We start from the raw sequence: 17,905 nt of genomic DNA, 5'->3' as shown, positions 1-17,905 counted from the left end.
TGGCCTAAAAGGCAAATTCATGGAGGAGAAGGCTACTGGTGCCTCTGCCTCCACTGTTGGAGACAGAGATGCTGCTGGAACCCACAGGAGGGGAGAATGACTCCGGTGCTCAGACCCTGCTTGTGATTGTCCCACAGGCATCTGGTTGGCCAATAATAGTACTACCTTAATATGGCGCTTCCCGTTTTGACTGTCAGCCTTACATCCTTCAGAACAGCGAACGCGAAGCAAAATTTTGGGAAAGGAGTTATCAATGTGAGCATCACCTGTATGAAATCGTGATACACATACAGGACTCAGGATTTGAATTCCAGCAGGGAAAACACAGCTCAGGCCATCTGTAGCTTAACAGAAGCCTTGCTGGGTTGCATGCGTGGACCCCTGTGCTGAAGTGAGAGCATGAGCAAATTCTGAGCATGCCCCAGTTGGTGAAATTCTGGAGAGCTCCATGGGAGAGGCAGAATGTGTGTTAACAGCTGGTAAGTCATTTGGGGGATTGAGAGAAAGAGAAAGGCACACACAGAACACAGCAGCACAGATTATTGGTTTCAAGACAAGACCTAGGAAGATGAAAATCCAAGGAAAGCCATTCCAAGGGGGTCGGCTAAGGAGAAGGCAGGAAGATTCAAGCCACTAGTCAGGGCCAAAACCCTATCTACCCCAGGGGTAGTCAATGTGGAAAATAAGAACCCAAGAAGAGCCTGCAGGATCAGGCCAATAGTCCATCCATTCCAACATCCTGCTTTCACAGTGGCCAACCACATGCCTGTGTGAAACCAGTGAGCAAGACCCGAGCACAAGAGCTCTCTGCCCTCCTTTGGTTTCCAGTTGGACCACAACTGCCATCAGCTCCAGCCAGCATGGGCAATGGTGAGGGAAGGTGATACAAGCTGAGGTCCAGTGACGATTAGAGGGCACCAGGCTGGGGACATTTGATAAGAAGCACACCACATTGACTAACTCTGCTCTACCCAATCATTTAATGAGGAGCTACATCATCTTGCCATTGGGAAGTATCCTAAAAAAATGCAATTGTGCAATTTTTCACAGATTTCAACATATCCTTCCCCCAGTATCTAGTGTCAGAACTCTGTGCTTATGAGTCAGTTCTGTGACTTCACCTCTCCTGACGTTGGCTCCACGGCCTTCAGCAAGTCCGACACAGCTCCTGCAAGGGTGCGGGCGGCTTTCAATAGATCCTCCCCACTTCCAACATCATCATCCATCAGCGCAGCAAGAAGCTTGACTCCTTTGGACATCTCCGTGAGGTTTGAAGAGATGGTGGTGATTGCACACCCCACAGCAGTGTAGTCCGTGTCAACTGGGTCACCTGCCAAACAGGAAGGATCAGCCACGGATGGGTCAGTAAATGAATAGCTCCTAAAGTCAACACAGAGACCAGCAGTTAACAGTGTTTTCTTTTCTTTTGTTTACTAAGTCACGGCTTGGGAACTTGGTGCCTTCCAAATGTTGCTGGACTACAACTCCCATCATTCATGATAGCTGAACACACTGTCTGGGGCTGATGGGTGTTGGACTCCAACAAACACTTGGAGGTCCACAGGTTCCGTGTCCCTAGCCTATATTTTATAGAAGCCTTACTCAACCTGGTGCCCTGTTGTACTACAACTCCCATTGTCCCTCCCCACTGATCATGCTGGCCGAGGCTGATGAAAGCTGTAGTCCCAACAACTTCTGAATGGCCTCTGGGTCTCCATCTCTGCACTAAGGTTTTAGTGCTACTACACTGGCACTTCATTATTATTAGATTTGTATAAGAGTATAAGAGTATATTTATATACTCTTCATCCAAAGATCTCAGGGTGGTGCACAGCGTAAAATTACAGAATAAAACCACAAAGTACATAATAAAAACAAGAAGAAAAAAACAACAAACCAGCTCCCCTTTATTCCACAAACAGCCCAACAACAAGAACCCACTGAAAGCGTATGAATCAACATGGCTAACCTGACCCAACAATCCCCTCACACGCTAACAACTCTCACTACGGTCAACTAAAGACAACCAATCATGGCCTGCTCCCCCCTTCTCACTGCCAAGGGAAAATAATAAATGAATAGAAAGAGAACTTACCCACGTGACACTGACACAAAAACCTCGTGCACACACTAAGTAAAAGAATATAAACTTTACCACCCCTCCCCCACCTTATACTGTACACAACACTAATGTCTCACATCAAATGGAACTGATCTGTAGAAAAGACTCTACAACCTGAAAAAGAGGCAATGCACGTACATATTTTTGTAAATCAAGAAAATAATTTTTATAAGTCCAATGTTCAGCTTCATTGGATGACCACACAGTCTAGTGTTACGAGACAGGGAGAAAAACTTTTCCTTCTCCACTTTCTCCAAATCTGCGATGAGAAAGATTCTTTTCTACCTGTGACCCTGGAGAGCTGCCACCAGCCAGAGTAAATAACAACTGAGCAATCTGGACCTGCTCTAAGGCAGCTTCCTATGTTCCTTAGGCTTGTTTGTACAGTTCCAAATGATGTTTTAGCATTGCCATCTGAATCCACCCATAGTCCCCCATTTCTCCCGCATGAAGGTCTGCAGCCATCTGCAGAAGGGAAGGCTCCTGAATGACCCATAAGCCAGCATGACACTGCAGAGGAACCTGCACACCAGCGGCTGCCAACTCACCCGCTGTAAGGTTCACAACAGAAGCTGTTCCTGCAGTGATGGCATCAACCTGAGAGTGTATTTCATGTTTGGATTCATCCACTTTGTTCTGAACCCAAACCCTGGAAGCCTAGAAAGCAAGGGAAAAGGTCAGCTTCAACATGCATAGCCACCTGAAAGAAGCATCCGTGAGACAGTGAAGTGAGTAGGATCAAGTCAGAGGCGGGGATTGGGCAGGAATCTGCTCAGTCCGCTTTTGTAGTGTACAGACCGGATTCGGTAGTCCAAAGTAGCTCACGGATCAAACACAACAGATGATGCATCTCTCCAGATTCAAGGTATGCAAAACAGTAACAGTATGTATTTTACAGGAAAAATGTTTATTTTACAGGAAAGTGCCACGAAAAGTATTGAAAGATGTGTATCTTAGGGGAAGCTCTGTGTGGTCCATTTATGTGGATTCTGTCAGAAAATCTACACAGAACGGGACGGAGCAGACCTATGACTTGAGCGCCAGTGAGACTGTAACAAGAGCTGACAAAGGGCTCGTTCACAGACTGATGAATCTGGTTGTTTCCTACAGGGAGGGGCACCCAACTGCATGCTGCCAATTGCCAGATTTAACACCACTTTGCATAACGGCGGAAGAACATTTTCTTGAAAGTCCTGCCAAAATGCAGCACAGGCATCTGGATGCAGAGGGAAATCAGCAAACTACCACACAGCCCACCTCCATTAGGTTTCTGCTCGGCCAACCCAAGACCTTTTGCTGTCTGAGGCAAAGGGTAAGATGAGAGCCTCCCCTGACACCCCTCAATTTCATGTTCAGAATGAGGTGGGCCTTTCAGTACTGGCAATGGGATGAGATGGCATCCTCCGCTGCAGGTTAGTTTTGGGGGCGCATCACCTACCATGTGAAAAGACTTCAATCTGCAACAGAGGGGAATGGCAGGTGTCTGTTGCCCCCCCTTCCCCTCCTCCACACCTGCCGCCTGAAGCAACGACTTTGCTCTGCTTAACTGGCCCCGGACTTACCATGTCGTTTCCTAATGGCGGGAGGCTGTCCACTTCAGTCAGGTCGGCCTGGGCCTGCTGAACCGCATGCATGCTGGTGTTGATGGTTCCCATCAGGGCCTGCTGGGCAGAGGTCTAGGGAGGAAGAAGGTGGGGGGAGAAAGGTGCCAGGGGCAGTTCACAGGCAGCTCTGAGCTCTTGGGAGAGATTTTCAGAAAAAGACACCTCATCCCCAAAGACGAGGAGCGTGCAGCAAACATAATGAGGTCAAATAATCAAGAGCAACAAAGATCAGCCGAGCGTGCTCTGAGGAATCCGTGCTGGGCAGTTCGAGGAGGAAGAGTCAAGTGAGGTTATTTTCACCAGGGATTCTACCACAACTAAATATGTCAACAACTGTTAGAGCAAAAGATAATATCTGCATCAGGGTGGGCAGGTGGGTGGGAGCGGCCTGTTGCCACCAGCACTATTCATTGGGTCACGTCTAAAGCCGCCTCGGTTAGAGACAGTCACATCCGACTCAGGCAGAAGCAGGGCTGGTGAGGGTTGTGACCCGGGGGCAGGTTTGGCACAGGGGTCCAAGGCTCCCCACTGCTGACTTGACCTTTTCCTCTTTCTGAATAAATCTGGGGAAAGCTGAGGTGGGTCGCCACCTTCCTGTACAAAGGCTGTTGTGATGGATGAGCCTGATGATGGTCCACAGACGAAGGACACAAGCTCGGCTTTGAATCTCTTCTGGGATAAGTGACCGGAATCCTCCCAGAGTCCTGACACCACACCAGGTTCATCAGCAAATGCTTTCAATTGCTGGTTGACATGTGCATTAAAAGGTTTTACTGAGGGAAAACTAAACAGAGGAAACATCCTGATGCTTCAATGTACCACTCAGCTGGGAATAATGATCCTTGGCTGGCAGTGGCAGTAAGAAGCTGTGAACTTATAAGTCTGTTCCTTTACAGTTCTGTCTTCAGCTCCTTAGCTGCTGGCAGCATGACATGACAGGGATGTGTCCTTGTAAGAAGCAAGTAATAGGGTGGGAAAATCAAGGCTGTTCAGAGATTTAACTCCTCTGCCCCACTAACCCAAAGCACAGTCAACCATTACCAGACATTCTACAGCCAGTATCCCCAACTGAGGCACAGCTCAAGCCATGGAGCTAGCCAGATGGACTAATGGATGGCATGGCCTCTTATGAGGTTGGTTCCTGTGCTCCGAGCACCCTTCTGCCTGTGGCATCACTGCCCCCCCCCCCATTTGTGTCTTGAAGCTCTGAAAGAACATTTTCAGAAGAGTGAAAACCCCAGGTAAAAACCAGGAAGAGGTTACGTGTTGGTGGGGAGGATAACAAAAGACCAGAGGGTTGCTTACCAAGGGAGGCATGTGCCCTCTGTGCATTTGGCCAACGGTCACCTGCTGCTGCGGAGAAGGCATGCTGCCAACGTTGAAGGTCTCTGGCCCCGTGGAGCCTGAACGCATGACAGCTGGCAGGGCGACAGAGCCATGCTCTACTTTCCCCGTTCGGTTGAACTGCTGCTGCAAGATTGTCGATCTGCAAAGGAAAGCATGGGATGCGACTGCAAAAAGTTGTGGATTTCCCCCCGGTTTGTTGTTACCTTGCTCCAAGAAGCTCAAGGCAGAAATTTTTTTCTCTTACCCTTTTTTCCTTGCAACAATCCTGGAAGTAGTTTTGTGGTTTAATGGGGTGCTGAACCCAGAGTTTCCAGCCAGATTGGGTGGGGTACACTGCACTCCAGCAATCAAAAGCTGGAAGTACTATACATACTACACGTACTACACATACGCACCTCCATCCAAGCAAGCAAGAGGCATCTCCATTCCAGCCCAGCAAAAGCACTTGAGAAGGATGCACAGCAGGGCCAGGGAGGGGCATGGCCTAGGGAGAAACCTGAAGGTCTCAACCAAGATGCCTGGAGGGCCACATTGACCCCAGGGGCCTGAAGTTCCCCACCCCAGTCAATGATGAAGATTTGGGCATCTTTGGAAGCTCCAGCCGGTGCAGAAGCAGCGGCCAAACTGCTGGTGGGGGCATCTGGTGGAGAGCATGTGACCCCATTGTTTAAGCACTTGCTCTGGCTGCCCATCTACTACCAAGGTCCCTGCTTTCATTTACAAAGCCCAGAACAACTTAGGTCCAGGGTACCTCAGGGACCAACCAAACCTTTATATCCCAGCCAGATCACTAATATCATCTGCAGGAATGTCACCGGCAAGGCTCATCTGACAACAAGAAACCGAGCCTTCAGTGTCATGGGCCAAGCCTTGTGGAATGCCCTGCCAAGAGAGATTCAGCAGGTGCCTTCTGTGCCAACTTTTAAATGCCTGCTGAAAATTCTTCTGTTCTGCCAGGCCTGTGCAGACAATTTGGAATATGTCTTTCTACAACACTTAGCTGATTTCTGATTTTAACTTGTTCATATGGTTTTCATCATATGGTTTATGCAAAATTGTTGTAAACATCGTTCAGCCTGGACACTGAGGTCCAGCTCCAAGGGATTTCTGGTGGTTCCCTCACTGCGAGAAGTGAGGTTACCGGGAACCAGGAAGAGGGCCTTCACAATAGTGGTGCCCTTCCTGTGGAATGCTCTCCTGTCAGATGTCAGGAAATAAACAACTATCCGACTTTTAGAAGACATCTGAAGGCAGCCCTGTTTAGGGAAGTTTTTAATGTTTGAAGTTTTATTCTGTTTTTAATGTTCTGTTGAAAAGCTACCCAGAGCGGCTGGGGAAACCCAGTCGGATGGGTGGGGTAGAAATAATAATAATAATAATAATAATAATAATAATAATAATAATAATAATAAATTATTATTATTATTATTATTATTATTATTATTAACAACCATGCTGATTTTTAAATGAAGGTATGCAAATACTTTTATAAATAAAAGTACTTTCCTTGTGTTGTACTTTTCGAGCTCAGCTACACGCTGAAGGGAAGATTGACAGCATCCCACTTTTTGTTTTCATTTTTAAACTAAGCAAATAAAAAGTGGCACCCCAAATATTTCATCCGCCTGCCTCTTTTGAGGGTGCTTTGCCTGCCTGCCACTAATGACCTTCTAAGTGAGGAATTCTTGTTAAGTTTCCAAGGAATTCCAAAGTTCCATGGAACCATCTCAGTAAAGGGTTTTTGCTTGGTTTTGCGTTAACTGGGGCAACGCAATAGAGGGAAAAGCTCCACGACCAATGGCTGCTCCTTGTTGGCTGACACATTTACACAGCCTGGGGCAGTTACAGGACAGAGGTTATGTAATTCAACACAGCAAGATTAAAGATTTTCATTTGCAATAATGTTATGCAGAACAACATACTTTTTAGGCGATACAGATTCTTCCAACATTGTGGATTCCTCATCCCCTTCCAGTCCAAAACGGTCCTTACTTTGCTTCTGCAGAACAGGAGACACCAGAGAGAACTTCAGCCGTCACCTCCTCTTTGTAAATGCAGCACATTTTCCAAGCTAAGAGTTGCTTGTCCTGAAACACTGGGATCCACCCCTGGCTGCAGATTCCACACTATGAGACTCTGAGAGTCACTTTGCCCACAGACTCTCTTAGGCTATGCCAGAGAGCCAAGAAGAGGTGGAGCACCTGACTATAACATAGACGCTTCGTCTGAGCGCTGCCAAGTTTGATGGCGTCTTCAGGCCAGGTATGTTCCATCTCACCTGCCCCTCTGGCCAACTCTATCCTTCTCCCTACCTGGAAAAGGGCGGGGGGGTGAGCTCAGGAGGGCTTCTGCTGTTTACCATATTTTGTTGTATGTGGGGGCTGAGGAGGTTTTAATTTTTCTTTAAATGCTGTGGAATAAAAGCCCCGTCCCCACTCCAGCAGTGCATACCAACTTCCAGGACATCTTAGGAAGTGGCGCTGGACTGGCACACAGAACACACAGAGCTCTGTGCTATGGAAAGTCAATACAAGGCTAGAATTATTATTATTATTATTATTATTATTATTATTATTATTATTATTGAAGTGCAAAGCTCTCTGCATGCCAGGACAGCCAGCATTTCAAGAAAAATAACAGCGCCTCAGCCATGGTGTTTATGGGGTGTTTGGGGAACCCCTGAGCTGTGTGGAGCCCCAGATCTCTGTCCACTGGTCGGGCCCTGAAAGCTCCATCACTTACTGGAGCCCATTGGAGTATTAGGAGGGGGGGAAATGATCTTTTAGCTGTATCAGGCCCTAACTTTCCATCCCCAGGCAAAACTGGCAGCTTCTCTCCCACTCAGCAAAGTACTGAGAGTTTGCCTTCCCATGCATTAGTGTAAATAAGTACATAAAACCCAGCTGATACCACTAACCCAACTTCACACCCAGAAATCTTTCAACAAAACCGCATGACATAGTTTCTTTCCCGAAGGTCATCAGAGCATTTACCTTCTTGAGGATGATGTCAATGTAACCTGCAATTAGTTGAGAGATCTGCTCCCCTTCAGTGGTTTGCACCGAGTAGTAACTTTCTTGATACTCCCCAAAATCCTAAGGAAATGAGACATTTATTATTTCTAAAGTAATTTGCCATTAGTAAGGTAAAATGGTAAAGGTAAATGACCCCTGGACAGTCAAGTCCAGTCAAAGGCGACTATGGGGTGCAGTGCTCATCTCACTTAAGACTGAGGGAGCTGGCATTTGTCCACAGAAAGCTTTCTGGGTCACTTATCTACTTGCATGCTTGGCATGTTTTCGAACTGCTGGGTTGGCAGAAGCTGGGACAGAGCAATGGGAGCTCACCACCATTGCACAGATTCGAACTGCTGACCTTCTGATTAGCAAGCCCAAGAGGCTCAGTGGTTTAGACCCCAGAGCCACCCACACTCCACTTCACTATTAGTACCATTCTACTGAAGTAGAGTGCAAAGGCCTGAAGATGGGCAGTGGAGGCAGAACAAGGTCCTCCAGAGTAATTGCCAACTCTGTTTTCATGAACTTGGTGCAATCAGACCAGGTTGCAGTTTTATTTTTCTATTGGGGGCTCAATACCAAGCACATCAGATTCCCATCTAGTGGGGTGTGGGAAGGGGCCACAGCTTGTTGGGCTGAAGAACACCTGCTTTGCATGCAGAAGGTCCCAGGTCCAATCCCTGGAAGTGTCTCCAGGTAAAAGGACCAGGTAGCTGATGACAGGGAAGAGCCTTGTGCCGAAGACTCCCGGGAGTAGACCCCTGGGAGTGACCTGCTTCAGGTGGCACTGCAAGGGAGGGAGAGATGAAGGCAGGAATTGGCATCTGAATGATGTAACAGGACTTTTTAGAAGGAGTTGTCTGTGGGTGTTCTTGACATTGGTCTAAGCTGGCTATCACTAGCCAAATGGGTTTGGAAAACTGAGACAGTATTGGCCTTGTTGCTTCAGTGACACCAGTGGCCACTGAATTCTGCACCAGTTGAAGTTTCTGAACCATCTTCAGAGGCAGCCCCACATATAACATGTTAAAGTACAGTTGCACCTTGGGTTACAGACGCTTCAGGTTACAGACGCTTCAGGTTACAGACTCCGCTAACCCAGAAATAGTACCTCGGATTAAGAACTTTGCTTCAGGATGAGAACAGAAATTGTGCAGCGGCAGCGGAAAGCCCCATTGGCTAAAGTGGTGCTTCAGATTAAGAACAGTTTCAGGTTAAGAACGGACCTCCGGAACGAATTAAGTTCTTAACCCAAGGTACCACTGTAATCTAAATTCGTTGGGAGTTGGAGTCCAACAACACCTGGATGACCACAGGTTCCACATCCTTCCTGGAGGCCTCAAGGCCTCTGTTGAGAGGAGACTGACCATCAGGGTGGAAACGGAGTCATCACGACGAGGCTACTCCTCCCACCCATCTCACTTCCCCCTCACAAAGAGATTACCAGAGTGAAGCTTTTTGGCGAGGCTGCCCAGCGCTTGACAGTGGTCAGCGGCCACTCCTGGAGGACCTCCTTGGTTTTTTCATCCACACGCATCACTGACTCCTTCGTGATGCCCAGCAGACGAGGGACCAGCTTATTCTTCCCCTTCATTTTCTCCTGTGAAGGAAGAATGGATGAAGAACTGAGCAGCTGATGCAAGTCTCCATTCAGATTGGGGAAGGGGGGGAGGAACCAATGGCCTGATCATTTGGTAGGCAAAATAAACATACCAATCTAAGCCTGCAGTTTCGCATGCCCTGTTAGTAAGTATCCCTGTTTTAAAATTACAAATTCCATTCTCTATTTCATAAATATAACTTGGTTTTAATGTCTGCTTTCATTTGTGTGTGTTTTTTTAAATGTTCTACATTGTCTTTTGCAAACCACTTAGGGGTCTTTCATTTGAATCAACAGCATATAATTTCTGTGAAATAAGTTAAAAATAAACAAACCAACAAACACTCGGAAGAACTAACCAACAGCTTAAGCTGTTCACCATCGTCACCGCATGCTGCAAATTCTCTGCAAAGAATTATGCTCACAGTGGCTTGCGATGTTTGAGAAATCATAAAAATCAACAACTGCAGGAATAATTTCTTAATAATAATAATAATAATAATAATAATAATAATAATAATAATAATTTTTATTTATACCCCGCCCTCCCCAGCCAAGGCCGGGCTCAGAGTGGCTTACAAGCAATAATAAAAACAAGTTGAATGATTACAACTTAAAAACAAAATTAAAATACAACATTAAAATATTGAAACATTAAAATGGCAATAAACATGCTACATACAGGAAATGTAGCGGCAAACAAAGAACAAGATTCAATATTCCAAATGTTGCATCACTACATCTCCTGGCAGTAGCAAAAACAACAAGGAAGTCTAGTCAGTTTCAACTTGGTCCTAGATGTTCAAGCCACAAATGAGCCTAGCAGGGCTGGATTAAGGTTTCATAGAATCATAGAATCATAGAGTTGGAAGAGACCACAAGGGCCATCGAGTCCAACCCCCTGCCAAGCAGGAAACACCATCAGAGCACTCCTGACATATGGTTGTCAAGCCTCTGCTTAAAGACCTCCAAAGAAGGAGACTCCACCACACTCCTTGGCAGCAAATTCCACTGTCGAACAGCTCTTACTGTCAGGAAGTTCTTCCTAATGTTTAGGTGGAATCTTCTTTCTTGTAGTTTGGATCCATTGCTCCGTGTCCGCTTCTCTGGAGCAGCAGAAAACAGCCTTTCTCCCTCCTCTATGTGACATCCTTTTATATATTTGAACATGGCTATCATATCACCCCTTAACCTCCTCTTCTCCAGGCTAAACATGCCCAGCTCCCTTAGCCGTTCCTCATAAGGCATCATTTCCAGGCCTTTGACCATTTTGGTTGCCCTCCTCTGGACACGTTCCAGTTTGTCAGTGTCCTTCTTGAACTGTGGTGCCCAGAACTGGACACAGTACTCCAGGTGAGGTCTGACCAGAGCAGAATACAGTGGCACTACAGTGGTTTGATGAGGCCTTCAGCTACTGAAGGTAACGGGGCCCTTTATATGTCCAGCTGTCCTTTGTCAACAACAAATTGTCACTGTTTTTTGTGCTGAATATATGCTATATGGTAATGATGGACCTAATAGGTATCTAAAGCCATTTGCACATGCGGCCGTGCAACCAGTCCATGCAGAATGTAGGCACCCTTTATACAGAAATGAGCAAACCAGTGATATTTTAGGGAGCAGGCTAGCAGGCGGGACCCATGACTTACATCATAGGAGCCTACACAACACAAAACACTGTTGCTGTATGTAGGTTTTATTTTATTTGTTTTTTTATCTTATATTTTGGAAATGTCCATCCAGTATTTTTTTCCCTTTAATTTTTTTTGGGGGGGGGGGGGCCAAGAGAGTGGGGCACGAAGCAATAGCTTGTTTAGCTTATACATAAATCCAGCACTGGAGCAAAGGATCAAGTTAATTGGATCAAATGTCTGCCTCGGTTTCCCTAAGAGCCACAGCCCTGTTGGCAGCGCCAATTAGACAGAAACTCCTCCCATCGTGTTACACACAGCCCCTCTCTTGCACCAATTCCTTACAAGCCTCCCAGAGGCAGGGAAGGCTACCAGTGGCTACTAGCCATGATGGCTCTGCTCTGCCTCCATGGTCAGAGACAGCATTCTTCTGCCAGTTGCTGGAAGCTGCTGGAGGCGGGAGGTCCTGCTTGTAGGTCTCACTGATTAATCCAGAATGCGGCAGCTAGACTGGTGACTGGGACTGCCGGGACCACATTACACTGGTCCTGAGAGATCTGCATAGGCTCCCGGTATCTTTCCGAGCACAATGCAAAGTGTTGGTGCTGCCCTTGAAAGCCCTAAACGGCCTCAGCCCAGTAGACCTGAAGGAGCATCTCCACCCCCATCATTCAGCCCGGACACTGAGATCCAGCGCTGAGGGCCTTCTGGCGGTTCCCTCATTGCAAGAAGTGAGGTTACAGGGAACCAGGCAAAGGGCCTTCTCGGTGGTGGCACCCACCCTGTGGAACGCCCTCCCTTCAGATGTGAAGGAAATAAGCAGCTATCTTGTCTTTAAAAGACATCTGAAGGCAGCCCTCTTTAGAGAAGTTTTTATTATTTAATGCTGTATTGTTTTTAACACATGATTGGAAGCTGCCCAGAGTGGCTGGGGAAACTCAGCCAGATGGGCAGGGTATAAATAAATCATCATCATCATCATCATCATCATCATCATCATCATCGTCATCATCATCTGTCTGGCCCCTGTGAGACCCGGAGGCTGGACTCTTTGGGCCTTTGGCCCAATCCAGCAGGCTCTTCTTGTGTTCTAAGGGGGCGGGGCAGCTGGAAGCCCTCCTTCCGTGGTATTGGACGGTGGAACAGTCAGTCTTGGAAGGAGGCAGGCTCTCCTTGGCTAGAGTCTTTTAAACAAAGGTCGGTTGGCCACCTATCAGGGGTGGAGAAGCAGCAGATCCCTGCGCTCCCAAGGGGCTGGATTGCGCTTCAGTAACTCAAGCCCCAGATACTGCCATGGCCTTCCTTCACACATATATCACAGCTATACAACACGCAGCATGGCTACTGAAACAACTGAATGACAAATTGCTTTCGTCAGTACTAAGACAAGTTTAAGGAATTTAATAGGCATTTTTAATTTAACACAGCCCAGCATGTCACTGCAGACAAGTAATTATCCAAATGGTTGCGTTCCTACTGCCTGGGCTGCTGCTGGCCTGAAGCCACCTCTCTTTAGAACCTCTAAGAATTCTCAGTATTTGAAAGAAGCATCACTTAATTAAGTCACAATACTGAGCATCCTGCAAGAGCCGTTTTCTTCTTTGTGTATAAATCTTCCCTTGGCAGGCTGGTTTGAAAGAACATGGTGAACAATGTTCAAATGCCTGCTGTGAAATATGCTGCTATTTGAAATTCCTAGTGATTTTCAGCTTTAAGGGAGAATATATCCTAATATTTGAAAATAAAACACATCTTTTTAAAAAATGTTATCACTCACCCCCAGCAATAATAGGGTAGGTTTTTTTCAGGGAATGTGAATGAAACGGTCCAAATTCATACACATGTGTGTGTTTGTTTAATTTTCATTCAGCTGTATTGCTTTTCTTCATTTCTTTATTCTTGTATGTTATTGAAGTATATGTTCTTGTTTAAATAAATAAAAATTAAAAAGCAATGTCAGCAGCTGCTGTTGAAGCTCCAAAGGAACCCCTGGCTGTCAATTAATTTATATGTTGAGTACTTTTAAAATAATCATATTCTTCCTCTAATGAGCTCAGGACAGCATGCAGGATCCTCACTCCCACCCTCAAATTTCATCCTCAAATCACGCCTTAACGGTAAATCTGGTTGAGAACATATGAGTGGCTCAGTAGCAGCCCATGAGCTTTGAGCTGAACCTGGCCATACCCCAAAAATATTTAATTAAAAAATAAAATACCACAATGTTTAAGGACCACTGCCATGATTTATTTTAACTTCTTTGCAAAAAACAATTCATTTTTTAAACACATACACACAAACACATTCTCCCCTGCTTCAGGGAAGTTTTTAATATTTAATGCTGTACTGTTTTTAACACTTGATTGGGAGCTGCCCAGAGTGGCTGGGGAAACTCAGCCAGATGGGTGGGGTATAAATAATAAAATATTATTATTATTTTTATTCAGTGACAATCCTACCAATTCATTAGTCTTCATTAATTCTTACATCTTACATACACAACCATTTCTACGTGTGCAAAATAAGAGTTTGAGGTTTTCAGGGAACCATAAGTCTTCTGACTTGGGAAAAATCATGCACCAGCTTCTTGTATGGGTCAGCCGTTCATTATAAGCAATGAAAACTGAATTGAAAACAAGCCCCTCCTACCTTAACAAGGAAAAAAGACACTCCGTACGTCCTCAGAGACCGAGCCAACTTCACGTATTTCACTTTAGCTTCGATTTCTGTCATCTCCCCGCAGTTTTTGTGTTCCTGCAAAGAGCCGCCAATTGATTTTTGTTATCATAAAAAAAACTATGAGGAAAAATAAGTCACATGCACTTTTTGTTGTTGTTAAGCCATGATGGCCTCTTAGCCTCCGTCCAAAGGTTTTGAAACAGAAAAGAGTCAAAACAACGATCATCCATGGGAATGCCCAACCTCTCGACATTTTTATTTATTCATTCGCAATCTGTAGCCTCCTCTGTCCCTCAAGAGATCAGGGCTGGCTGGGGTTTTCTAGAAAATGGAAAAAATAATTCCACCTGCCCGGATTCCAATAGCAAACCAAATGGCCCAGCCCAAGTCATTTTGTAGCCAGAGGCAGAACAGCACATTTCCCTACCATCATACTGAAGGCTGGCTGCTATTTTGGCACCTGAAGCAGAAAACCCCATAAAACACTTCCTCCTGGGAGTAAAAATGAGAACACTTGCCTCATTCTGCCTTATGGCAGGGCTGGCCCAGAAGAGGGACAAGAAAAACTATGAAACAGCTTCCAATTTATTAGATGTGGTCTTACAGCTTCCACCATAATGGCAAACCAGCCATTCCTACAATTTAGCTCCACTGAAGGCTGGACCAAACCTTCCCTGCCCCTCGAGGAGGAAACTCTTCCTATCCCAATCCCCAGAGTGGCCTCAGTCAAACTCACAATCCCCATTCCACCTTTACCTCTAAGCCTCCCCACTTCTGCACAATTTAAACTCACCTGACCAAACTCCACACTTGCGTCTCTCTGTTCCAAGTGTCGGTTTTGCTCCACCCACATTTCTGGAAGATCTTCTGCCTGCCAGCCCACAATTCCTATACCACCCTTAAACCCCTTTCCTTCTTCTACCAATGTCAGAGAGAAAGACCCGGCAAAAACATTTGCTGTTTTTATTCTAACAGAAACGAAACAATTAGGGGGGGGGGGGAGCCCAGCTGCTTCCACTGAATTGCCCTTTTCTTTCCAAAAGCACAGCCATAATCTGTGAAAGAGTGTGTGTTTGTGTGTGTCAGCCTTCATTACTCTCTGGGATTCCCGTGACATTCCAGTGCTGAGATATTAGCATGTGCAATGACATTTTCTCACGCTAGCAGGATCGCGCTCATTTTCTGCTGTCGGCTCTTTCCCAAACAGGCTGCAATAAATTAAACTGACACTGGGCATCTTCCTGGATGCCACTAACCAAAGGTGGATGATGTCTGTGCCGAATGAAAAGCAGAAAAAGGATACAGGAACATTAGGAAGCTGGCTTACGCTGAGTCGGACTGTTGTGCCCATCTAGCTCAAGTATCGGCTACACTGACTGGCAGCATCTCTCCTGGGTCCCCCCCCCCCCCCCCGCAGCTGTATCTGGATATGTCAATGAAGACTGATCCTGGGACCTCTGCATGCAAAGCTGGTGTTCTACTGCAGAGCTACGGCTCCTCCCAATATATATGTCAATGCTGATTTATACAGTTCTGGCACCTTATCCCCCTTTCTGCTCTGGGTCTCTCAGGAATGTATGCCTAGATTTGCAGAAAACCTCTTTTATTAGGGTAATGTTACCGCAGTTAAGCTCCAGAGCTCCATGGGCTCTGGGCTTTCCCAAAGGGTCTATAGTAGTCAAGCCACTTGGGTTGCTGCCATTCCATTTTGGACAGTTCTAACTCCCGTTTCTCCATCCAGGGTCATTCCCAGTGAAGCTTCACAGAAAGAAGTTCTAAGATCTAAGCCCCCTTTGGAACTAAAATGTCCTTTGACACTGGCAAATTAGGGCTTTGCTAGCCAGATCTGCCCCACCACCACCACCTATTACAGAAGTTTACTATTTGAACGAGCGCCTTTTGAGCCCTACCACCTGAACGTCCTCAATGAGCCCACAGACCTCATTAGGAGAGAAGACAAGCAGCAGCATGTGGGGTTCAGCGAGTGGGCAATGACCGAGGGGGCTATGTGGACAAAAGGACCACAAAAGCCCTTACATAACCATCTTCCCCCCTTCAAACGCTCTGCTTTTTGCATTCCACATTACAACTGAGAACTGCTAAAACATGCTCATTTCTTGAAGAACACACTATAAAAAGCAAGGAAATCTTCCAACCACACACAAAATCTGAATTAGGAGAGCAAGTTTGCCAAAGGGGGAAAAGCCGTCTGCTTCTTTTACACTTGAGTTGGTGCTAGTTTATTGCCAAAGAGAACACACAGGGTTATGAAAGCAAAAGAGAAATACCACATATCTATATAAAGCATTCTTAATCACCTGAAATATCCTCTTTTCAGCTCCTCTTTGCTTGATGTATTCTTTCGGAAGGAATTCTTTTAGGCTGGAAAAAACAAAGAGCCAGAGTTTAATGAAGAGACAACCGCCTCTGCCTCATTTTCCAAGCGAAGTGGACGTCAACCATTTGTTAATATGGCTCCTAGACTCCTTGGCAGCCTCCCTCTTTCCTGATTGGCTCCTCCTCCCCTCCCCTTCAGAGGCAGCCATTCAGGGGAATCCACCTCAGAAACCTAACTGAGTTGGGGAGGAGAGCAAGCAGCCAATAGGGAGCTCACCCACCCAGCTCCTTGGTGGGCACTTGACACCTCTCAAAGTCGCCACCACCAAGACAGCCATGTGCGAGGAGCCCACAGGAAGGATTCAGATCCATTCTGTTCCAGTGCCATGAGGCACTGAAAATCCACCTGCCCCCTGGAGTTTCAGCAGATTCTGTTCTCTCATGGCCTCAATATCATCATTATTATTTAACTGCGTAGGTGGCCCCCTCCCCCTTGAGGTTCCTGGGGAAGCTGAAGTACAGCTTTGGAGGTCTTTAAGCAGAGGCTTGACAACCATATGTCAGGAGTGCTCTGATGGTGTTTCCTGCTTGGCAGGGGGTTGGACTCGATGGCCCTTGTGGTCTCTTCCAACTCTATGATTCTATGATTCTATACAGCAATTAGAAAATGTCAAAGAACCTGAACAAGTGTTGTTATTTTGAGATCCATATAACATACTTCATTTTTCCCAATGCAACTTTTATTTTTTAGTATTGTTTTCATACCATTTTAAAAACAATTTTATTCACTTGTTTAGTCATTAAAAGTCTCCTCCTCCAGTATGGAGCACAGAGCACCTTCACATAATAAATCACTAAAACAACTGTCTGAAGAAAAACTGTTACACTACATTAAAATACAGTAGAGCAGCAGCGTAGATACCTAAAGGGACCACACGCCAAAGGAATTATGAATCAAATGCCTGGATAAACAAAATGTTTTCAATTGGCATGTAAATGTATCCACTGTGGAGGCATATAGAATATCCGCTGGGAGGACATCCATAAGTGGGGTGTCACTACCAAGAAGGCCCTGTCTTGTGCTATTATGTGCCTAGCTTCAGCTAAGGATGGATTCCCAAGCAAGGCATCTCCTGTTGATCATAACAAGGAGGTCAGCTGGCAACGGGGAAGGTGCTCTCTCAGGTACTTTTCCTGTTTATGGGCTGTTGCATTAGAAACTTCACAATTAAGACCAAAGCAGGACAGCAAATTCACTGGATGAATGTACGTATTTCGGCATGATTGCTAGGATTTCCATCAACATTTGACCAGAATTCTTAAACTGCTGAATTTCAGTGGCAGGTCTTCACTAAAACATGACAGTGCTTGAGGTCAAACATGCAAAGTACATCTTCCTTCCACTTATAAGCCTACACAAGTCCCACGAAAATGAAGCAGAGCTGTGCGACAGGACGGTGTCATGGCCCTGCCTTGAACTCAAGAATCAGATGTGGCAGAGTTGGCCAAGTCTGGGGCTGCTCCATCACCAGTTATGGAATTGGGTAGGGCTTCTGATGCTGGTGGTT

At 46.0% G+C, this 17,905-nt stretch overlaps 1 protein-coding gene across 5 annotated transcripts in view; it reads right to left on the bottom strand.

The window, feature by feature from the left end:
* TLN2 (talin 2) overlaps positions 1–17,905 on the bottom strand; it is a 168,092-nt gene that overhangs the window by 69,896 nt on the left and 80,291 nt on the right. For all 5 annotated transcript variants that reach the window (XM_077918925.1, XM_077918928.1, XM_028706935.2 and 2 more), the window contains exons 8-16: positions 16,319–16,382; positions 13,971–14,075; positions 9,535–9,690; positions 8,067–8,168; positions 6,996–7,072; positions 5,032–5,212; positions 3,685–3,798; positions 2,671–2,779; positions 1,122–1,330 (exon numbers count right to left, since the gene is read on the bottom strand). In XM_077918925.1, coding sequence (XP_077775051.1) covers positions 1,122–1,330; positions 2,671–2,779; positions 3,685–3,798; positions 5,032–5,212; positions 6,996–7,072; positions 8,067–8,168; positions 9,535–9,690; positions 13,971–14,075; positions 16,319–16,382 — 1,117 coding nt within the window. The remainder of the gene's footprint in view (positions 1–1,121; positions 1,331–2,670; positions 2,780–3,684; positions 3,799–5,031; positions 5,213–6,995; positions 7,073–8,066; positions 8,169–9,534; positions 9,691–13,970; positions 14,076–16,318; positions 16,383–17,905) is intronic.

Source organism: Podarcis muralis, chromosome 14, assembly GCF_964188315.1.
Source record: "Podarcis muralis chromosome 14, rPodMur119.hap1.1, whole genome shotgun sequence".
NCBI lineage: Eukaryota > Metazoa > Chordata > Lepidosauria > Squamata > Lacertidae > Podarcis > Podarcis muralis.
Note: the sequence above shows the minus strand (reverse complement) of the source record. Positions and strands in the feature narration are given on the sequence as shown.